The sequence below is a fragment of the Haliotis rubra genome, unplaced genomic scaffold, assembly GCF_003918875.1.
Source record: "Haliotis rubra isolate DU_JTF1 unplaced genomic scaffold, ASM391887v1 Scf164, whole genome shotgun sequence".
In the NCBI taxonomy this organism is placed as follows: Eukaryota; Metazoa; Mollusca; class Gastropoda; order Lepetellida; family Haliotidae; genus Haliotis; species Haliotis rubra.
Genome location: NW_025765603.1, coordinates 477,779 through 502,424, shown reverse-complemented (window position 1 = coordinate 502,424; position 24,646 = coordinate 477,779). Strand labels below are relative to the sequence as shown.

General features: G+C 41.5%; 1 protein-coding gene across 1 annotated transcript in view; it reads left to right on the top strand.

Annotated features, from left to right (window-relative positions):
- LOC124271867 (delta-1-pyrroline-5-carboxylate dehydrogenase, mitochondrial-like) overlaps positions 1 to 24,646 on the top strand; it is a 32,225-nt gene that overhangs the window by 2,389 nt on the left and 5,190 nt on the right. Inside the window, 14 exon segments of the mRNA XM_046707021.1 lie at positions 4,900 to 5,107; positions 6,627 to 6,674; positions 7,039 to 7,194; positions 16,212 to 16,292; positions 17,593 to 17,664; positions 18,382 to 18,456; positions 19,567 to 19,754; positions 20,247 to 20,320; positions 20,469 to 20,550; positions 20,552 to 20,708; positions 21,378 to 21,463; positions 22,471 to 22,537; positions 22,674 to 22,795; positions 23,868 to 23,986. Coding sequence (XP_046562977.1) covers positions 4,900 to 5,107; positions 6,627 to 6,674; positions 7,039 to 7,194; positions 16,212 to 16,292; positions 17,593 to 17,664; positions 18,382 to 18,456; positions 19,567 to 19,754; positions 20,247 to 20,320; positions 20,469 to 20,550; positions 20,552 to 20,708; positions 21,378 to 21,463; positions 22,471 to 22,537; positions 22,674 to 22,795; positions 23,868 to 23,986 — 1,535 coding nt within the window.

The window sequence follows — 24,646 nt, the reverse complement described above, 5'->3', positions numbered from 1 at the left end:
GAGTACTCGGGTCCGAGTTGAGTCTCACCCCTCGAGTACTCGAGTCCAAGAAAATGGACTCGTTGAAGCTCTACATAGAAAAGTTTTTTATTAGTATTTTATATTTCGAAGCGGTAATAATGCATTACACTGGACACGTCAGTCATGTTTGTGCCGGTTCGGTCAATACATTCTATTTATTAGTATTAATTCAAGGGGTTAGGGCTAGGGTTAGGGTTAGGGCTTAAGGTTTAGGGTTTAGGGTTTAGGGTTAGGGTTAGGGATCTAATCCAATATAGTAGGTACATGTCCGGTGTAATACGTGAGTACCATTTTTTGTTTTTCCTTTTGCATTTCAATACTGCCGGTTCGGTCAATGCATTATATTTATTAGGATTATTTCAAGGGATTAGGGTTAGGGTTAGGGCTGAGGGTTTAGGGTTTAGGGTTAGGGACCACATCCAATATAGTAGGTACATGTCCGGTGTAATACGTGAGTACCAATTGTTGTTGTTCCTTTTGCATTTTAATACTTTTTTTCACACAAAAACGGGAAACCAAAAACGTCGAAAGTACACTATGAAATGGTTTAATGTAGAAATTTTGGGCTAATGGAAATTGGCCTGAAATTTGCACTCAAGCCTCTTTCACACGCAACATTTGTTCAGTAATGATTCGAAGGCTAACTCACCCTCGTGCCGTCACTACACATGCTCATGTGTCCCTCGCTCCTTAGTGCGATCCACATTATCCTTACAGTGTTCCCTACATCACTTTTCTGTCACAAAATCACCGATTTATATAAAAGCGTCATTCATGCATGCACCGTGAAATCTACGTCCTGACGCTTGACGTCAACAACCCTTTTCAGTTTGAGGCATATCGGCTCATTCCACGCCACACGTTATCTTGTAGATTTCGGAATGGGACGAGTGTGCCAAATGGCATCGGGTCCATTCGGCAATTGTCCCTAGATTAAAATCACGAGACACCAAGTCTACCCGTAACCTTCGTAATTGCTGTGACCTATTCGACGCTTTCCGTTCATTTCCGTGACGTCACAGGAATGACTCGATAAATTTGCACATTGTGCAACAGTGTGGACGTAGCTCAGTCGGTTAGCTGTCGAGCTAACAATCCGAAGGTCGCGGGTTTGCGTCCGACGGGTTCTCACAAACTGGTTGCTTGACTTAATGACACGTGACCTACGGCAGAGATCGTCCTCACGAGAAGTTGTGGTGCTGTATTCTAAAGGTGCTCCATATATATATATAAGGTGGATTTTTTTCTGCTGCAGTGTCCGTATATCAGTGTTGCTCTCTGTAAACATGTGGCACCCGTGAAGATCCGGGTTAGAATATTGATCTTCAGTAACCCATGCTTGTCATAAGAGGCGACTAACGGGATTGGGTGGTCAGGCTCGCTGACTTTGTTGACACATGTCATTGGTTCCCAATTACGCAGATCGATGCTCATGCTGTTGATCACTGGATTGTCTGGTCCAGACTCGATTATTTACAGACCGCCACCATATAGCTGGAATATTGCTGAGTGTGGCATAAAACTAAACTCACTCTCTCACTGTAAACATGGGACAAGTGACAGACTATATCAAAGTGTTTTCCACATGTATCTAGAATCCAAATCTGCATCACACTTTATACGCTTCAGGATATTGCATGAATAACTGTCATTCAGAATCTAACAACAAATTTAACACAATTCACTTCTGAAGGGAGCAGTTCAAAAGTTAAATCAATGTCGGATAAAAGTACATAAGTACTCAAATTCTGAAGTTTCGAGACATCTCGCCTTATGTATGTGATTTAACGTGTGGGAATTTCAAGTTTCATCAAGGACATATGGCCCAGTCATCTCAGGCACCGTAAGCCGCTATATAGAGAGTTACCCATGGGCATGAAAAATCTGATTGTGGCTTTGAATCATTATTATGTTTACGGACCGTTCATAACTTATGGCTAGGGCGGGTGATGGTGATTTTTATGGAAGAGCATGTACAATGTGAATGACCTCCTTAAACTAAGTGCCCTTGGCAGGCAATTCATTATAATCATTGCTAAATAGGACTAAAATATATTGTTTAGTGCCAAAGTGGAAGTGTTTTTAGCCCATATTTTCATCTATCAGACCCTGAAACAAATATATCCTGGAAAGCCCATGTAAGTATAGAATATGTGGCAAGTCTAGATTTCCACAGTTTAGAAGAAAGTCTCTGGGTTTCTTTTCATTATATTTTTCTGTAAAATATATACTCATGCAAATGAATAAGGGAACACATGAAAGCACAAGTGTTGCTTTATTCTTTTCCAGAATTTCACCCACAGTGCAATACAAACCTTCTGAAGAAACCTGGAAATAAATAAAGGAATACTTGTACTATCAGGTGTTCCCTTATTTGTTTCCATGAGTATATATTCATTTCAGAGACAATATATGTTAGTCTACATCTAATCCAATAATGCCTTATCCTTTTTGGGTCTTAATATCAGTGAAATATTTGTTATAACTGTAATAACATGAATTGTGAAAAACCTCATTTGAAGTTATGAAAATTAACTGACAATTCCTGCAGAGTTGGGGCCAAATATTTGTACTGATCAATCCTTGTTGTTTCAGTAATAAGATTATGCTTGCTGTAAGTTAGTGTAAACATGGTAAAAAGTAGGTGGAATTTCATACCAGTCTTACCATTACTATTTGGCTTGATTGTCATTGTTTCAACTGCACTAAACAAGAACTTGAGTGAGTGAGTTGAGTTTTACACTGCTTTTAGCAATATTCCAGCAATATCACGGCGGGGGACACTAGAAATGGGCTTCACACATTGTACCCATGTGGAGAATCAAACCCAGGCCTTCCTCCACTACACTTCAGTTAGGGGGGGTTAGAATGAACCTTCAGTAACCCATGCTTGTCGTAAGAGGCGACTAACAGGATCAGGTGGTCAGGCTCACTGACTGGGTTGACACATGTCATCGCATCCCACTTGCGTAGATCGATGTTCATGCTGTTGATCCCTGGGTTGTCTGGTCCAGACTTGATTATTTACAGACTGCCGCCATATAGCTGGAATATTGCTGAGTGCGGCGTAAAACTCAACTCACTCACTTAATATAAGGGATATATATAAATAATACCTGAGAGTTATGGTACAATTGTGGCTGTGGAGTTGGTGCTATGTTCACTTGCACTTGATAGTGGAAAATGAATACATGCAATTACGAAAACATGCATAGTCAAATACATTTTGAATAAAATTAATGAAATAGATTTTAATCATATAGCCACAAGTACACTGAACAAGCTGAATGTTTTTCAACACAACATGGTGCAATGGCTGAACCAGCTGTGGAATAACCATATGAAATTTCTTACTGTTGCATTAATTCCTGCAATTTGAACTATATATATTGAAAAAACTAGCAAAACCAATATTCATTTTTGCACCTAGTTTGTGACCTGCTCATGTCATGCCATGCAAAGACTACTTTGAATCTGGCTTGACCCTCAAAACAGCTAGTTGATGTCACAATGTCACGTTTATAAGAAACTTGGTAACACCTGGGACTGCGTTGTTTATTCAGTTCGTCAGTAATGATGGTTGAATATGTAGTGGTGTGCACATGAATTACCTATTTCCATACATATTTCCACCTTAATCATGTAGGCTGGAATCCATGGTGAATTTAAAGCTTTTGCTTTACTGGTATGGGGCATACTGTGTCCTACAATGCTCTATATGCATACAAATTTAGGACATTTTAGGATAGAATCATCTGCATTTTGCATCTTGAGGGATGAAATAAAATGTGTGTTTGAATCATTAAAATTTATCAAAATTCCAGATTGCATGCTGTGGGTAACCATGGTAACTGATATTTCTAGTTTATATTCAATTTAGGATGATTTGATTTCGATCTGACAATTTGAACAATTATGATATGGCAACTGCATTATTAACATTCTTGAAACTAAAGTGAAACAGCAAGCCACACATCATCAACATGGGTCCTCAATGGTCATACCAGCAAATACAACACAAAAATAACAAATGTATAAGAACAAAATAATAAAATGTATAATTAAAAAAAATAAAAAATAATAAATATGATGTCAAGTACACAACTTCATGGAACCTGACAAATGTTTTAAAAGATCTTGTGGTGCATTGTGTGCCTTTTGGATTAAGTGTTTCAGTTGCCACCCTTCACTTAAAGTATGGCATGACAATGTGAAGTGCTTTATGGTGTGCGCAATTGTACATTGCCGGATTATTGCTTAAAGTGAGCAAAACTTCAGTTACTTAGGGCCTGCTCATATTTCATGGCTAGGAAGTGTATGTGCATGCGTGCGTGATGATGTTGATGATTTTAAGGGGGGTCATCCATTTTGTTCGGTGGAGGAGGGGGCAGGGGTGAAAATAACTTTAAAATTGCTAGTGTACTCCGGTACAGTGGCACATTTAAAATCACTTGCCCTGATAATTTTCCCACTATACCGGCCATTTTCTTGTTGATTTTTAAAATAATCAACATAATTAACATTGGAATATCAACTGGACACCGGTACAGTGTGATATACAAATTTGCTTGCCCGACAGAAAAAAACACTGGACTCGGGCGGCGGGCAATGGGTTACTTCCACACATGTACTTGGGTGGGATGGGGGTGTCATTAATTTTGTACATGACATGCAGGGGGGTCACTTACTTTGTACATAACGTTTATGGGGGTTATGTTCACATTGTACATGCTTCTCCATAACAATCATCATCACCCCTTCCCCCTACCCATAAATTATGAACAGTCCCTTACTGAAAATATATATTAAATATAGGTAAATAGTGATCGTAGTCATAATGTTTGAAGTCTGATCAATTGTTACTCTTTGTCCAACCAGTGCGTACCAGAGCCTTCGCTGCCTCAGTACGCCGGCATTCCAGACCTTCATAGCTGAGAATGAGCCTATGTACGACTATGGCCCTGGCAGTCCAGAGAAACAGCAACTGGATGAGGCATTGAAACGTCACAGTGCACAAGTTGCTGATGTTCCAATAGTGATCGGAGATGAGGAGATCCGATCGGGAACAGCGAAGTACCAGGTTGAGGTAATACAACAGGGAAGCCAGGAAATAGTTAGGATTTATGGTTATTATTTGATAGGTGATGCTGTTAAATTAGAGAAGTATGTTTTAAAAATTTGTCCATGACCATCCTGTCAGATGAATCCTGAGAATTTCTTTTGCAGTATGTCATGTACATGCGTAAAAGTGATTGAAGCCCCCAGGACTTCTGATTGAGACTGGGTCATCAACAACCCTTGCTTATAAGACACAGCTGTCATGCTTAGTGACTTGATGCATGTCATCACATCCCAACATCACTGGATTGTCTGGTCCCGGGTTCGATTTCCACAGACTGCTGCAATATTGTATGATGTGTTGTTAAACAAGAGTTTGAAATATTTAATTTTTAAAGGACACATGCAACATAAAACACAACTTTGCAGATTCTGTTACCTTTCGGTATGGACTTACAGTAACAAATTATCAAGAATGCAAATTCAACTTATAAAGTTGAAAAATAACGCAATGAAAAAAACGAGTTCAAACGATTCACTAAATTCACTCCAGCTGGGGTGAAAAGTGGTTTCAACAGCTGTGCTGCGCCGCAGTGCGCTTATGGCGCATGCGCAGTGAATAGATTTGCGCAGCTTGGATTTGTTGTTATTTGCTTTATTTAACGTCACACGCACAACTAAGGTATTTTGGCGGCGGGGTAGTACAATAAAGGGAAAGTGTACATGAAAAAGTCACATTTATTCTTATGCGAAACAAAACAAATATATCCAATACATATGTTAGATTTGGGATTACACTTTCTCAGTAAAGTACAGATTCTAGTACTTTTTTGGGTTGAGTCCCATCCGGGGGTTCGAACCCACACCCTCAGAGTCAGAACTGGATCACATTTGCCACAGGCGCCATACATTAAGTAGTCTACGATTTTCCATATGATTTTTAGGCATCCTTGGTGACCACGGACTACAACGTTTGTGTTCACATTGTTTAGGGGCATCGTGTGATTTCCTGAAGCAAACCTGCATGGCACCTGCACAGAAATCATACGGAGATTGTGTGAAGATAGTGCGTTTCCCTGTGAAGTCTCCGTAGCTACTACACATGCACTGCACACAATGATTGTGTTATGGCTGTACAATTTTTTGGGAACTAATTTCGTGCGATCACTGTGCGGCCTTCGTGTGATGCGACCTATGGGTTATTGGCTTAAACTTTGCTGCAAAACCGCAGAGGCTACAACACCCGTAGAATTGTGTGATAATCGTATGGCTGCCGCCGCTTGTGATTGCATGGAAATGGAGCTACGGGAAGTTTATCGACGCTGTAGACCCCCGGCCAAATGTGAACCAGACATAAGTAAGGATAAGGAGAATGTGTCTGTGTCCTTGGAATACGGAGACAAAACATTCTGAACCTTCATGACTTTGTTACCAGCTGCAATTTAACTGGTTCTAATATTGTTCACATTTGGTTGCTATAGTTACAAGGAACTCCATTTTGGGGGTTCTTATGGTTTTCCAGTGGTAATAGAGTTTTCTCTTTTCAGCCATTTGATCACCAAAAGAAGATAGCCAAGTACTATTATGCATCTCCAGTAAGTTATGCTCACTCTTGTCTCATGTTTATGCACCTTCATGAACCTGTTTAATGCTGAACATGCCTCCAAATGTGTGACTAATTTAATCACACATATGCATGTTTGGAGACATAAAACTGTAGTGTGGAGTGTCAACTTGACAAAAATACCTTAGTAACTATATATATTTTATTTATCTCACGTGTTGATGGAGGGAAAAACTACCCATTACCTGCCAATAAAGCAGAAGACATTGATTGGTAGTGGTTATTAGCTAAGTGTTATGGAGGTTAGCCCATGCTAAAGCATTACGTTTGTAGACACAGAACCACATGCATGTGAACACAATTTAAGCATTACATTCATAATTTTGTGTAATTAGGACCAAATAAAGAAGGCCATTGATGTGAGCCTTGCAGCCCGAGCAGCATGGGAGAGGACGTCTCTGGAGAAGAGGTCGGAGGTGTTTCTACGAGCTGCAGACCTTATGAGCAAGAAATACCGATATGACCTCCTAGCAACCACAATGTTAGGCCAGGTGAGGGCTGAAGCTGCGGACAGTGGAACCCTGTTAATATGAACACTACAGTAAACACTGAGACTCTCCTGTTTAATAGAATCATGACTCATGGCGGGCAGAACCAGGGGACCCTTTAAAATGTTTTAAAAAATACCACTAAATTTTAATCTATGAAATTCATTGTTTGATGTTCAGGCCTTTTTATTATAAATGACACTGTTGATTAAGATGGAACATATTGGAGGATCACAGATTCAAATGTTTTAGTGGTATGCGTCATGGATGTTCTGCCCCATCCAGCTCTTGGTACTAAGATGAGGATACTTCACACAACATTGACTTATGACTGCTAAGATAATCATAGCTCCCATAGTTCAATGTAGCTTTATAACAATATTAGGGGTAAGATTATCCTTACTCCCATGGTATAACTCCCATAGTTCAATGTAGCTTTATAACAATATTAGGGGTAAGATTATCCTTACTCCCATGGTATAACTCCCATAGTTCAATGTAGCTTTATAACAATATTAGGGGTAAGATTATCCTTACTCCCATGGTATAACTCCCATAGTTCAATGTAGCTTTATAAACAATATTAGGGGTAAGATTATCCTTACTCCCATGGTATAACTCCCATAGTTCATTTTTCCTTATCCTGACTCATGCTCTTTTGCTTGTCCCCTTCCTCTTGCGAACATAGTGGAACACTTGTATCTCCTTAATTGAAGCTCCCTTCAATGTAAAATCACTAATTGGTACTCACCCACGAGTTACCTCCCCTGCCGTGAGCGCGGGAACAGGTGTCGCCACCCTCTGGCCTCATGCTTCACTCTCTCCTTCTTCGCCCAGTGAGCAGGATGTGAGAGCGCCTGTGTCTCCTTACACACTATATCCTTTGGTTTTTCTTAGTTAGTTACCTTTTATAGTTTACTATAAAGGTATAGCTAGTATCCTTCAGTTATTTGCATTAATAATTAATCATTATTTCTACTGTTTATTCCGTTGAGTTAAGTGATTGTTCAGCTAGTTTTACATTGATGAAAAACTGTACTATTTGTAGATTACGTTTTCGCTCTTGGATCCATGTGGTATGCCCTAGTTGTACTACGCCTTGTGCGTTTGACTCCGCGTTGCAGTTACTGCATAAATTTAACCAATTCTGCCTTTGATAAATACCATCTTTGCGTCTTGAGGCGTGTTGCAGATAGGTCCGCGCAAACTAGGTGTAGACATGGCGATCGTCGGGATTGCCCATCCAGTCAACTGCTGTCGGCGATCCCCTCCCGTCTGGTGTTCTGCTTGAGACCCCATCGGAAGAGGGGCGTGGGATGCAGTCCGTCACCTCTAAGAAGCGACCGGCCTCTCCAGACATCCAGTCGCCGCCAGACAAAGTCAAAGAGGGCCTCAGCGTCTTCTCAGCGCCAGACTTATTACCCCAGGGCAGCGTCTTCCTCCAAAGGGAAATCTGACGAAGTCATCGAGAACTTTCTCAGCGAGATCGTTCCAGCAGCAGAATTGGGCCTCTCGATGACCAGCCTATCATCATACCCGACATGCATACAAGAAGGCGACCAGTGACAGCGACAGTGGCGTCAGCAGAGATCACCATGCAGCCTGATGCCTCTACACTGATGTCAGGCGAGATGCGCTGAGGGCCCCACAGCTAACACAGCAGAGGGCACCATCTACTCGTCGCAGATCATCCCAAAGCGATCTTATGAAACAGATCATGATTATGATGGAAGGCCACTATAGACTGGAGAAGCAGCCATCCCAGGGTCGAGCCTTGCGAAGGCTCCAACGTGAACAACACCCCAGGGGCACCATCTGTCAGCGTAGCAGCCCGACAATGCAGCCTTGAAGGAAGTCACAGACCACCTCGGCGAAGGACCCAGATGTACAGCCTTAGCGAGGCCTTGCGCGGCGGGAAAATCATCACCTTCTTCCGTCATACTCAGATCACGGAATCTGATCATCAGACCACCGCATGAAGCCTTGCGAAGGTCATATCATCGTTCCCCAGGACCCGGGCCGCCAAGCGAAGCTTCGCGAAGCGTTCGCGAAGGACACCTGAACCCAGATCGTCTTCATCTAAAAGATCATCAAGGGACTACACAAGAGCTTGTGAAAGCTATCATCAGTCCCCTCATGGGTGCGCCAAGAAGGTCAACCTATCGATATAGATCACCAAGGCGATCACCTGCGCCCGATCACCCGTCGATCACCTCACAGGTCTGCACATAAGCCTACAACTAGATCTCCACAAGCGTCAAAGCGATATAGAGATAGAGCCACACAGCCCTACATCAGAAGAGCAACAACCTCTTATCTATGATGATGGAATGGAAGATGATGGAGGAATTATTTTCTCAGATGCAGAGATAAGATATTGGATGGTCAATAATCTAGATCTCTCATCACCTTCAAGAGTGGCAATAAAGAGCAGACTTATCTGATGAAAGAAGATGGCGCAGATGCTATTACACTACCCCAATCGACCCGATTAGCGGTACCTCTCAGAACCTAGATACAGCATTTAACAAAGCCACAAAGGTTCAGGCGCCACATCTGCCAAATTTCAGCGCCAAGAAGTTCTCCGCGCATAATATGGACCCCTTCTTCAAAGCGCCAAGACATCGATGAGAACTATAAGCTGATCTCCGATGCCAAGAACAAGTACTACAAGATTGATGATGGGAAATTGGTTCAGATAGAAACCATGGCCAGTATGTTCTTTGGTCTAAATAGATCTAGAACAATAAATGAGACACTTATCTCCAGATTTGAACCACGACCTCTGAAGATGACAGAATGATTTACTTTCGGCCCTACTGATGCAAAGAAGGACCAGCAGTTTTAACAGATCATCTGGCGTCTGTCTCAGCAGCACTGACCTTAGCTTCGTCGTCAAGGCCTCCTAGCTTCCTGCAACTGGGGTGAGAACTTTACAGCTCCACTATATACAGCCCGTGGTCTTCCCCATCCATATTTGTGGAGGAATAGACAGAGTCTCCAAAGAAGTCACCAAGGATTCTAGAGAGTCCTGATGATTAAATCGATGGACCGCTAGCCAGTGTCATTCGACAGACTTCACAAAGATACTCAGGGAGATCTAAATTCACGGGCCTACAAAGAGCTAGAGACAGGAAGATTGCCAGTTCAGGGGAAGAGATTCTTTTAAATTAAGCCCATATGGCAACTATAGAGGAGGGTCAGGGCGAGGCAGGACACCCAGAGGTTCCGCAACTATAAGCGCTGAAAGACAGGTTGGAGCGACTGGAGTCTTCCACCCCAGCCGTTCCAGTACAACCGTCACAAGTGGGTGGGCGTCTTCAACTACACTGGGAAAACTGGGGAATACTTCAAGACACCTATGTCTCCAACATTCTTCAGCAGCAGTTTAAGTATCCCACTACAGGCCAAGCCTCCACTAACAGTCAACCCTCACAAGTTCGAGGTACAGGCACAACAACTACTAAAGTTAAGAGGCGGTTACATTACTCCTAACCAAGCAGGCCATAGAAGTAATAGAGCAAGGAAACATCGAACCAGGTTTCTACTCCCCAGTTTTCCTAGTACCCAAGAAGAACTCCAAGGAGAAATACAGACTCATTTACAACATGAGCTTCTTCAACAAGACTTACTTAAGCAGACCACCCAGGTTCACTATGATACATCTACGCCTTCTCTGACGGCAGATGATTAAGCCCCATGGACTACATGGGCAGTATAGATCTACAAGATGCTTATCTGCACATCCCAATACATCCCGAATCCAGGAAATACCTTCCGGTTTCGCTAGGCGGGTTACATTACCAGTGGAAAGTACTCCCATTGAATAGCATCAGCCCCATGGTTATTCCGCGGGGATAGCGAAACCGATTGTTACCTATCTACATCGTCAAGGACTCGCAGTCGCGTTCTTCCTCGACGACCGGGATACAAGTAGATCAAGATCCACAGCATCTCAAACTACAGTTAAACTACATCATAAAGCTACTAACACAGCTGGGATGGTTAGTAAACTTACACAAGTCGGACCTAGTACCATCGCCAAGATCTGCAATTCCTAGGCATCCGATTTATCACCAATCTCAACCCGTATAGTAGTACCAGAAGACCGTTGGCTCAAGATCCAACAGATCATTCCACCAGCTCTACTTTCACGCTACCGCCGACAATGGCAGAGCTTACTAGGTCTTCTAACATCAGCCCAAGACTTGACAGTCATAGGCAGATTACAGTTCGTCCATTACAGGTCTTCGATAACACACATCTCGGCGACCTACAACCATTCAGTCTACCGAAACATCTCAGACCTCATCTATTATGGTGGACAAAGAAATCGAATGTCTGCGAAGGGATTTGTTTAGCAGAGCAGGAATTCAAAACCCATCTATATGTAGGCGTCGCTCCAAGGTTGGGGAGCTCATCTCTCCAACGGACGGCATCAGGGTTATGGACTCAGCTAGAAAGCAAACTCCACATAAGCGCATTAGAGATGAAAGCTGTAATCAGCGCCATAAGACATTGGAGCAACATTCTACAGAATCGCACCTGATGATACATACCGACAACTTCGACAGTGGCGTTTTATGTGAACAGACAAGGCTCAGCGAGATCGCCGAACCTTTTGAATTTAACCTTTCAACTGTTGAATTAATCCAAGATCTAAATCTACATGTCAAAGCATGCCACATTCCGGAGCCAGGAATATACTAGCAGGCGCACTCTCTCGGCCCACATCTACCGTCGCCCGACAGAATGGATGCTCAATACAGAGATATTTGCACAGATAATCAAGCAAATAGGGCGCTAGTAGATCTATTAAGCCACAAGGTTCAACAATCAACTACCGACATTAGTGTCACCAGTGCCAGACCCACAAGCATGGGCAACAGGCGGCTCTAAGCATATCATGGGAAGGCCTCAATGCGTCGCAGCGTTTCCGCCCCAGCAATAATACCTCTAGTATTACAGAAAATCAACCAAGCGCCAGAGCCTACAACTCACTTTGGTCAGCCCTATTGGCCGGCCAGAGCGTGGTTTCCAGCCCTAATACAAGATATCGGTCAACCCGGCACTAGAACTACCCAAAGCGCGCAAACCTGTTAATACATCCTCACACCAAACAGGTGCACAGAAACCCAGAAGTATTCAAACTTCCGCATTATGGACTGTATTAAAATGTGTTTAAACAAGAGGATATTCTACCAGAGCGGCAAAAGCGGTCAGCTTGCCTTCACGATACTCAGCAGCGTAACTTGTGCGATGACAAGTGGCAAAGTTTGAAAATTATGCAGCAAACAAGGGTTTTACAGCGAGATGCTCGCATCCTCAAGTGGCAGAACTATTTGTGTTACTACGGCAAAACAAACATTTAAAAGGCTCGACATTGTCAACATATCTTGCGCAGCTTAGTTCTGTGATTTCTATGAGAGCGGGTGTTAAATTAACAAGAACACCAGAGTTACTGGCCTTACTACGTGCTTTCGATTGGAGGACCAAAGCGGAAATTCCACGCCCAGCTTGGGATCTGAATGTAGTTTTACGACACCTCACAAGTGAGGATTATGAACCATTGGAATCGACAACGTTTGAATTTCTCTCACAGAAAACAGTCTTCCTGTTATAAGCTAGCCACGGCAGCCAGAATATCTGAAATTCATGCTCTAGATTATGAGAGGATACAGTTTGATGACAATCAAAGACAGCACACCTGGGATTAAGATGGGATTTCATCGCCAAAATCAACTACCAGGTCAACCAGACAGGTTATTTCACATCCCTGCGCTATCCTCAATTCTTGGATCTCAAGATACATTGGACTTATCTCTATGCCCAGTCACGAGCTCTCATAATCTATTTGCGTCGTTCCAAAACAAAGCGAAGATCGGCTCAGAAGATTGTTCATCCGTTATAAGCCTACAAATCAGACAGAAGTCTCTCGTACCACCATATCTATATGGATAAGAACTGTCATTTCTGGCCTATAAGGCAGCAGGACTGGACCCTCAACAGCATCAAATCCCCATGAAATCAGGGCATTGGCATCCACCCTCGCCCTTCCGCGGTAACTGTTCATTGAATACAATTATGGAAGGATGCTTTTGGAAATCTAACATGGTGTTTGCTAATCACTATCTCAGAGATATCACCACCGAGGGCGTCTCTGGCATTCATCATTTCGGTCCTTTGGTCCTCTCGCTCAGCAATTGACAGTCCCTCGTGAAGCGTTAATATTCACTTACGAGATTATTAGATATATGATACATATATTCACTAGCTTATAACTCCATGGAGTTCTAGGGCTATGTACATATTTAGCTTAGGTTATTCAACCTTAAGCTCATACTGAGTTATATTCAGTGTACAGCTACGTTTAGAGTAGCAGTTTATATATATATTGATATATCAGTATATTAGTAAGGTAATACCCCACTTATAGTGTATATATCTATGGCTTATTATAAAGGAAATATCCTAAGTCTCAATGCCTTATGAAGTTCCATGAAGTTATTACAATATCACTTACTTAAATCACTAATTATAATCCAAAGTATTCTGTTTACCCACCACCTCTCCGGTGGATTCTACAAGCAAAAGAGCATGAGTCAGGATAAGGAAAAATATGTAATTTTTTGAGTAAAATTGATATTTTATACTTATCCTGACTCATGAATTAACCCTCCCATCCTCCCCACATAACACTTTGGATTTCCCTGTAAATTCAAGTGTTGGGCTCGCATAAAATCAGGAGAGAGTGAAGCATGAGGCCAGAGGGTGGCGACACCTGTTCAGCTTCGGCGGGGGAGGTAACTTCGTGGGTGAGTACCAATTAGTGATTTTACATTGAAGGGAGCTTCAATTAAGGAGATACAAGTGTTCCACTATGTTCGCAAGAGGAAGGGGACAAGCAAAAGAGCATGAGTCAGGATAAGTATAAAATATCAATTTTACTCAAAAATTACATCATAGTTCAATGTAGCTTTATAACAATATTAGGGGTAAGATTATCCTTTCCCATGGTATAACTCCCATGGTATAACTCCCATAGTTCAATGTAGCTTTATAACAATATTAGGGGTAAGATTATCCTTACTCCCATGGTATAACTCCCATAGTTCAATGTAGCTTTATAACAATATTAGGGGTAAGATTATCCTTACTCCCATGGTATAACTCCCATAGTTCAATGTAGCTTTTATAACAATATTAGGGTAAGATTAACCTTACTCCCATGGTATAACTCCCATAGAATGTATTTATAACAATATTAGGGGTAAGATTATCCTTTAACCATGGTATAACTCCCATAGTTCAATGTAGCTTTATAACAATATTAGGGGGTAAGATTATCCTTACTCCCATGATATAACTCCCATAGTTCAATGTAGCTTTATAACAATATTAGGGGTAAGATTATACCTTTCACTCCCTTTATGGTATAACTCCCATAGTTCAATGTAGCTTTATAACAATATTAGGGCTTTATAACAATATTAGGGGTAAGATTATCCTTACTCCCATGTTCAATATAAACTCCCCATAGTTCAATGTAGCTTTATAACAATATTAGGGGTAAGATTAACCTTACTCCCATGGTATAACTCCCATAGTTCAATGTAGCTTTATAACAATATTAGGGGTAAGATTACCCTTACTCCCATGATATAACTCCCATAGTTCAATGTAGCTTTATAACAATATTAGGGGTAAGATTACCCTTACTCCCATGATATAACTCCCATAGTTCAATGTAGCTTTATAACAATATTAGGGGTAAGATTATCCTTACTCCCATGGTATAACTCCCATAGTTCAATGTAGCTTTATAACAATATTAGGGGTAAGATTATCCTTTAACCATGGTATAACTCCCATAGTTCAATATAGCTTTATAACAATATTAGGGGTAAGATTATCCTTACTCCCATGGTATAACTCCCATAGTTCAATGTAGCTTTATAACAATATTAGGGGTAAGATTATCCTTACTCCCATGGTATAACTCCCATAGTTCAATGTAGCTTTATAACAATATTAAGGGTAAGATTATCCTTACTCCCATGGTATAACTCCCATAGTTCAATGTAGCTTTATAACAATATTAGGGGTAAGATTATCCTTTAACCATGGTATAACTCCCATAGTTCAATGTAGCTTTATAACAATATTAGGGGTAAGATTATCCTTACTCCCATGGTATAACTCCCATAGTTCAATGTAGCTTTATAACAATATTAGGGGTAAGATTATCCTTTAACCATGGTATAACTCCCATAGTTCAATGTAGCTTTATAACAATATTAGGGGTAAGATTATCCTTACTCCCATGGTATAACTCCCATAGTTCAATGTAGCTTTATAACAATATTAGGGGTAAGATTATCCTTACTCCCATGGTATAACTCCCATAGTTCAATATAGCTTTATAACAATATTAGGGGTAAGATTATCCTTACTCCCATGGTATAACTCCCATAGTTCAATGTAGCTTTATAACAATATTAGGGGTAAGATTATCCTTACTCCCATGGTATAACTCCCATAGTTCAATGTAGCTTTATAACAATATTAGGGGTAAGATTATCCTTACTCCCATGGTATAACTCCCATCGTTCAATGTAGCTTTATAACAATACTAGGGGTAAGATTATCCTCACTCCCATGGTATAACATTAGCTTTTGACAAGAATTACTTCTGCTAAGATAAGCTTTGCTCCCACACTTTTAACATGTGACTATCTTAGCACGATTTTAAGATTTATTTGGAGCCAAGGCTCTGGTTGGGATGGTGGTCCCTTAAACATAAATCAGAAGCCTATTAATACATTTGGTCCTTCCCAACAATTACCTGATTAGAATATCTTCCTTGATATGACAAATTGTCAACTGACACAAAGACTGACGAGATATTGTATATTATATTGGTATATTGGTATTCATTAAGAAGAACATGAGTCAGAATTGACTTTTGCTTCATTATAATATTGAAGCTGTTTTTATCAAGTGGTGATGATTTATTGCAGGCCAAGAATGCTTGGCAAGCAGAAATAGATTCAGCCGCTGAACTGATTGACTTTCTGCGATTCAATGTCATGTATGGCAGGGTGAGTCTTTTCCAGCAGTTTGATTGTGGTTCATAGAGAAGAGGGAGCTTGTCAACTCATTTGTCGTGCACTGCTACTTGATGTGCAGAGTGGTGTCCCTTGGTCGTGGCTTCCAATTCCGTTTCACCTCAGATATGTTTCTAGGTTTGTCTGCACAATACCCATGATTACAGGTGCCACAAAAGTGGAAAACATCCTAGAACTGAATCGCTTTACTCTTTCCTACATCACCAAGATGGCGGTAATATAGATAATAATATAATAATTAATTTATATAGTGCCTAGTATCCATCTGACTACCCCGGTAGTTGCTCACTGGACGCTGTAATCAGAATCTGATTATTACCCCGGATACCCCAAGCTGCCTGATAGGCGCTAGAAGGTTATAGTCACATGACTTTATCCAACCAGGTACCCACTTTCTGCTGGATGAACAGAGGCAATTTTAAACAAACTCACTTGCCTAAGGTGAGACCACATGTATCACATGTGCATCGTTGTGGGGCAGGACTCAAGTCCTAGAAACTCTCAGGAGTCAAGCTGCCAAACACGGTCACCCATCCAAGGAATCTCCAAGCTCGAGGGGCGGTGGGGTAGTCTAGTGGTTAAAGCGTTGGCTCGTCACACCGAAGACCCTGTTTCGAATCCCCACATGGGTACAATGTGTGAAGCCCATTTCTGGTGTCCCCCGCCGTGATATTGCTGAAATATTGCTAAAAGCGGCGTAAAACCAAACTCACTCACTCCAAGCTCGACGTTGCTTAATTTCAACTGATTTATGACCTGAGCTCTACAAACAGGACCACACACCACCACATGATGATATAATGTTTGCTCAGCCCTTCTCTTCCTCTCTCACTGACATCAGTGGGGATCCATCCCATTGTTTAATAGGCTCCCAGTACACCTTACACAGCTTCTATTTGGATTCCAAACCAGGGTGCCGTTGTACAAAGCGAGCTTAGCGCTAAGGTAACCTCCCATACCTTAACATAGTCTTAAGATAGTCTTAGCACTAAGGATGTGTTGTACAACAGCACCCTGATGGCTGTAATATACTTAAAAAATAATGCTTGCTCAGCCCTTCTCTTCCTCTCTCACTGACATCAGTGGGGAGCCATCCCAGTGTCAAATAGGCTCCCCAGTACCCCATACACGGCTTCTATTTGGATTCCAGTTCCACATTACACTGTACAAGCCTCCAGACAAGAATCTATATGTTTTTTCCTATGATGTAGGTGTAACATTGGCTGTGTGTTATCCTACGCACTCACTCACTCACTCTCTCTCTCTGCTACAGGAACTGACAAAGATGCAGCCATTGAATACCTCTCCAAATCTCCAAAACCGATCGATCTACAGAGGAAACGAGGTCAGTTGTCAGCTGCATATTTAGATGGTTGTTGAAATTCACGATAATTGTGGGCGGTGGGGTAGCCTAGTTAAGGCCTTCGCTCGTCACACCGAAGACCTGCGTTCAATTCCCTACATGGGAACAATGTGTGAAGCCCATTTCTGGTGTCCCCTGCCGTGATATTGCTGGAATATTGCTAAAAGCGGCGTAAAACCCAACTCACACACTTACTCACTCACGATAATTGTCCCAAGAACTTCAAAGTTTTAACGACCTGTGAAGATCCAGGGTAGAATAGGTCTTCAGCAACCCATGCTTGCCACAAATGGTGACTATGCTTGTCGTAAGAGGCGACTAAAAGGATCGGGTGGTCAGGCTCGCTGACTTGGTTGACACATGTCATCGGTTCCCAATTGCGTAGATCGATGCTCATGCTATTGATCACTGGATTGTCTGGTCCAGACTCGATTATTTACAGACCGACGTCATATAGCTGGAATATTGCTGAGTGCGGCATAAAACTAAACACACACTCTCTCAAAGTTTTTACTTGTTTTCAAGTATTATTTAAGTTAGTTACATCTACTATGATCTACAGGTATAACAACTCTGTTTTGAAAACACAGTATGTTCATGTTCTGGATGATTTTCTTTGTATTGTCTTCAGCTGTATTCACTTTTTCAGTTGGAATAAAACAGGATTTGTGTCCACACTGTGTGAAATATTTGTTTCAGGGATTTTGGGCAGCTGTTACACCATTCAACTTCACCGCTATTGGTGGTCATCTTCCTGCTGCACCAGCTCTTATGGTGAGTAGGGTGTAGGCATGGTAACAGTAAATCTATGCTTTACCAAAGTAGTGTGTAGGATGTAAACATGGTGACAGTAAATCCATGCTTTACCAAAGTAGTGTGTAGGGTGTAGCAATGGTAACAGTAAATCCATGCTTTACCAAAGTAGTGTGTAGGGTGTAGCAATGGTAACAGTAAATCTATGCTTTACCAAAGTAGTGTGTAGGATGTAAATATGGTAACAGTAAATCTATGCTTTACCAAAGTAGTGTGTAGGATGTAAATATGGTAACAGTAAATCTATGCTTTACCAAAGTAGTGTGTAGGATGTAAACATGGTAACAGTAAATCTATGCTTTACCAAAGTAGTGTGTAGGATGTAAATATGGTAACGGTAAATCTATGCTTTACCAAAGTAGTGTAAACATGTGACAGTAAATTCCATGATGTAAACAAATATGGTAACAGTAAATCTATGCTTTACCAAAGTAGTGTGTACCAAAGTAGTAAATCTATGTAGGATGTAAACATGGTAACAGTAAATCTATGCTTTACCAAAGTAGTGTGTAGGAGTGTAAAAATGGTAACAGTAAATCTATGCTTTACCAAAGTAGTGTGTAGGATGTAAATGGTAACAGTAAATCTATGCTTTACCAAAGTAGTGTGTAGGATGTAAATATGGTAACAGTAAATCCATGCTTTACCAAAGTGGGATGTGTAACAGTAAATCTATGGTATGTAGGATGTAAAAATGGTAACAGTAAATCTATGCTTTACCAAAGTAGTGTGTAGGATGAAAATATGGTAACAGTAAATCCATGCTTTACCAAAGTAGTGTGTAGGGTGTAGCAATGGTAACAGTAAATCTATGCTTTACCAAAGTAGTGTGTAGGATGTAAATATGGTAACGGTAAATCTATGCTTTACCAATATGGTGAATAGGGGTGTAGCCGTAGTAATGGCTATTTCATGCTTTTACCAAATATTGTTAGGTGTGTAACCATGGTAATGGCTAATTCGTGCTTCAGCAATGTAGTGAAAGGTATGTCATTAGATTCTTACTAGGTTAGTACCTTACCATCAGGTTTAGTAACGCACTGAAAATTGTAAATGTTTTTGTTTTTCCAGGGCAATGTGTCGCTATGGAAGCCGTCCGACACTGCAATCCTGTCAAACTACACAGTATACAAGATTTACAGAGAAGCAGGGCTCCCGGCTGGTGTTATTAACTTTCTCCCTGCTGATGGGCCTGTGTTTGGTGACGCCGTCACCAGCTCACCACATCTGGCTGGCATTAACTTTACAGGCAGTGTCAAGTAGGTTGCCATGGTTATGTACATTATGACCTTTACAGGCAGTGTCAAGTAGGTTGCCATGGTTATGTACGTTATGACCTTTACTGACTGTGTCAAGTAGGTTGCCATGGTTATGTACATTATGACCTTTACAGGCAGTGTCAAGTAGGTTGCCATGGTTATGTACATTATGACCTTTACTGACTGTGTCAAGTAGGTTGCCATGGTTATGTACATTATAGGGAATTTATTTTAAATATCATCCGATTTGAGGGATTGGGTGGTTAATGCCTTGGACACTACGTAAGATATTTTCTGTCACTTAGTGATGGAAGAAAGGCAGAGGTGATTTTACACTTTGATGACAGAGCAACAGTTTAAATCATGTAAAATCCTGCCTCTAAACCATTACTGCATGCAAGGGGACATAACTCTGGAGATGATGATGATGGTGGTGGTGGTGATGATGGTGATGGTGATGGTGATGATGATGAGTTCTTATTTTGTATCTAGGACTTTCAAGCACTTATGGAAACAGGTGGCCCAGAACATGGATGTCTACAGGACATACCCTCGACTAATTGGAGGTGAGACACTTCTGGACAAATGGTGATGAATGTGAATTAGGTCTGATAAATACCGTAATTCTCTGAAATATATCAGCCAATAAGTTCATACAAAGTATTAACTAAGGTACTTAACGAAGTGTTCTACTACCAACCCTACTCTTTTCAGAGTGTGGCGGCAAGAACATGCACTTCGTCCACAGCTCTGCTAATTTGGAATCTGTCATCAATGGCACGGTCCGATCAGCTTTCGTTCAATGGTCAGAAGTGCTCTGCATGCTCCCGGATGTATATTGCCCAGTCACTTTGGCCCAAGGTCAAGGAGGGCATGCTGGATATCCACAAACAAATAAACATGGGCTCGCCGTTAGAGAAGGAATCTTTTGTTACAGCTGTCATTGATGATAAGGTAGGAAATTTTGAAATAATTAGTGAATTCTTTTAAACCCTGTTTACAGTAGAATGTAAAATTATATGTAATAATGTGGTCTTCAGCAAGCCATGCTTGTGTTAGAGGTGGCTGACAGGATCGAGTGGTCACGTTGTCCTCAGTGGGATATGATGCATGTCAACATATCCCAGTTCTGTAGATTGATGCTCATGATATTGATCACTGGGTTGTCTGGTTCAGACTCGATTATTTGCAGACCACCACCACCAATGTTGTTGAGTGCGGAATCAAATAACAAAAAACAAACAAAACTTCATGCACTATATTCCTCCATCAGCTAATCAAATACCTGGTTGCAATGAGAGGTTAGTTGAAATTGGGTTAATGACACATTTATAATTTCTGATTATTGAGTGAGGAGAATAAGGAAAGACCTCCCATTCCTGAGAGACATAAAATCTACTTGACTATGGGGTGTATCATCGCCTGTAGGGTCTTTTGTATTGTAATAATGGCCGATAGATCAGGTCCAAGGTGGTTTGATGTTAATGCTTGGCGCTGGGTTCATTGTCGTCGATTCAAGATCACATACGCATGGGCTGGTTACCTAAGGGAAAATAACTGAGAGAAATAATGGCAACAGTATGAAGACTTCTGCATGTTGATGATGCAGTGGTTTTGTTGTAGGCATTTGCCAGGATTAAGGGATATCTGGATCATGCGAAGTCTTCGTCGAACCTGAAGGTGATTGCTGGGGGAAACTGTGACGACAGGTAAGGGATTGGTCAATTATTAATGTGGGGAGGAAGGGGGTATGGAGTTGGTCTTGAATTTTTGCTGCCTGCTCACATATGTATGTAACATTTGTTCATATCCTCATGCCCCTCCCCCTTTTTATCCCACCGGCATGTAATGCGAGGGGATATAGTCGACGCCTCGTCCGTTCGTAATCATTTTTTTCCGGAGCATAACTCTAAAACCGTTCAATATTTTTCTACAAGAGTTGGTATATATATATCAAAGAGAACCTAAAGTGGTGCCTTTTGCTATTTACAGATTTTTGTCATTTTTCTTTTTCTTGGTTTCCATGGAAACGATTCAGACTTTGTCTCAAAAGGGATAGGTGGACTTTGTTTCCGGAGCACAACTCGAAAACCTTTCAATACCTTTCAGCAACATTTGGCAGATATATGAGCCAGATCCCAATGTGGTGCCTTTTACTATTTACAGATTTTTGGCATTTGTATTTTTCATGATTTCCATGAAGATGATTTGGACTTAGTGTAAAAAAAATCAAGTTGGACTTTAAGTAACTGTCAGATGATTTGTTCTTTCCAATATGTGGGGGCCGGGGGGATATGTCATCATCTGATGACTCTTGTAGAACGTGGTCATGTTTGTAACTGTGATGTTAGCTTGGTGCAGTAAGCAGGCTGATTAGTGCCAGAGGCGTGTGGGGGTGGGGTGGGGGGTGGCATTAAACGGACATACATTATATATACACTAACATCAGGGACGTCCAAGCGTGTCTGTATATTTTTACTTATCCTGACTCATGATCTTTTGCTTATCTCCCTTTCCTCTTCGAATGGTAGTGGAACACTTGAATCCCTTGAAGTTCCCGAAGCGGACGTAAAAATACACTCACCCACGAGTTGCCTCCCTTTTGCCCTTTCCCTGCGCAAACAGTCAGGTGACCTGCCTTACTTGTCACTCTCTCCCTTTTGTGACTGTATTTTGTTTTTGTGGGTATATTAATTGATCACTATTTCTGTTCCAGTAAGGGATACTTTGTGGAACCAACGATAGTTGAATCAAGTGATCCAGAGGATAAAATAATGAACGAGGTAGGAAAATGTGAATATATTCTGCAAAAATAAGAAAGTTTGCTATGTCCAAGATTCAGCAGATTGTTGTATGGATTAAGGAAGGGATATAATTGGAGAGAGAGCCATTTTGAATTTTGAGAATTGTGTGTTTCAGGAAATATTCGGCCCTGTAGTTACTGTGTATGTCTACCCTGACGAGAAAGCAGAGGAGGTTGCCAAGCTAGCCAACCAGACATCACCTTATGCACTGACATGTGCCATATATGCAGAGGACGAGTAAGTGCACCATGCTGTTGTTGAAGCAGGAAATAATGTGATTCAGTTATAAGGCTGAAATAGCTGATGCTCTGACTGTAAGGCTTTGTGAGGACACTAGGTGAGAAAGGTCCAGTATCTTCTATTGGTCATAAGAGGAGAGGGTAGTTAGGATAGTCACTTTGATAACGATGGATGTTTTGGTTTGAGTGTCTTTGGCATTTATCAGCTCAGTTGCAGTCCTATATATAACGCTGGGAGGCTAGGTAGCCCAGTTGTTTGAAGCGTTCGCTCGTTCCATCGAACACCCGGGCTCCATTCCCAACTTTGATCAATGTGATGCCCATTTCTGGTGTCCCTGCTATGATAATGATAAACAGCGTAAAACCATACTTTCTCTTGCTCATGCTATCAACCTCATTTCATTCTTGACCCGTGAATGTCCGGGTTAGAATATTGATCTTCAGTAACCCATGTTTGTCGTAAAAGGTGACTTAAAGGATCGGGTGGTCAGGCTCGCTGACTTGGTTGACACATGTCATCGGTTCCCAATTGTGCAGATTGATGCTCATGCTATTGATCACTGGATTGTCTGGTCCAGACTCGATTGTTTACAGACCGCCGCCATATAGCTGGAATGTTGCTGAGTGCGACGTAAAATTAAACTCACTCACTCACTCGTTGACCTATGTCCCATTTCACAAAGTATTCAAAGCGCTATGACTGTCAGTAATCTTCTTGAAGAGCCGAGCAGTATCGGATCTTTGAAAAAAGCTTGAATTTAGGACAGCATTGGCGTCCATGTAGATGACAGTTTCAATAATTCTGGGTTAGATTAGGTCCCCAGCTCTCTGTTGCTTGTAGAACCGTCGAAATCAGATCAGGAGTTTAACACCATTCACTCTTTAAACTGAAGTGTGTCGTTTTCACAGAGCTTAATGGTAATGTGACCCAGAAGGGCAGGGTGTGATTCTCCACACAGTGTGTGAAACCCATGTATGGGGTCCCTGCCCTGCTTTGTTGGAATATTTGCTGAATTTGGAAAAAACACAAACTGATCATTTTCTCCAACATTGAATTGTTTTCATTCCAGGAAAGCGAAAAACCAGCTGTGTGATATTTTCCGTGACACTGCTGGTAACTTCTACATCAACACCAAGTCTACAGGATCAGTGGTGGGCCAGCAGCCCTTCGGCGGAGCTCGACTTTCAGGTACAGAGATACCCAATTTCCATATAAGTACCAATATTTTCTTGACATTGTTCTTGATACAGGGGTGCATTCGCTTGTCATGCCGAAGATCTGGGTTCGATTCTCCATATGGGTACAATGTGTGAAGCCCATTTCTGGTGTCCCCCGTCGTGATATTGCTGGAATATTGCTAAAACCCGCGTAAAACCAAACTCACTCACTCACTCATACTGATACAACAGACCCACATTCGTGGCGTAGTGGATACAGCTTCTGGAACAGATACAAGATGGTTGTTTCCAAGCCTAATGCTCAGCAGTAAGGGGATAAAACAAGCAAGGACATGTCAATTCAGTTAAGAGTGTACTACTCAAAAGGACCTGTGAAGATCCGGGGTAGAAGAGGTCTTCAGCAACCCATGCTTGCCACAAAAAGCGACTATGCTTGTCGTAAGAGGCGACTAATGGGATCGGGTGGTCAGGCTCGCTGACTGGGTTGACACATGTCGTCAGTTCCCAATTGCGCAGATCAATGCTCATGCTATTGATCACTGGATTGTCTGGTCCAGACTTGATTATTTACAGACCGCCGCCATACAGCTGGAATATTGCTGAGTGCGGCGTAAAACTAAACTCACTCACTCACTCATTACTCAAAAGAAGTGAAAGAACTGTAGTTGAT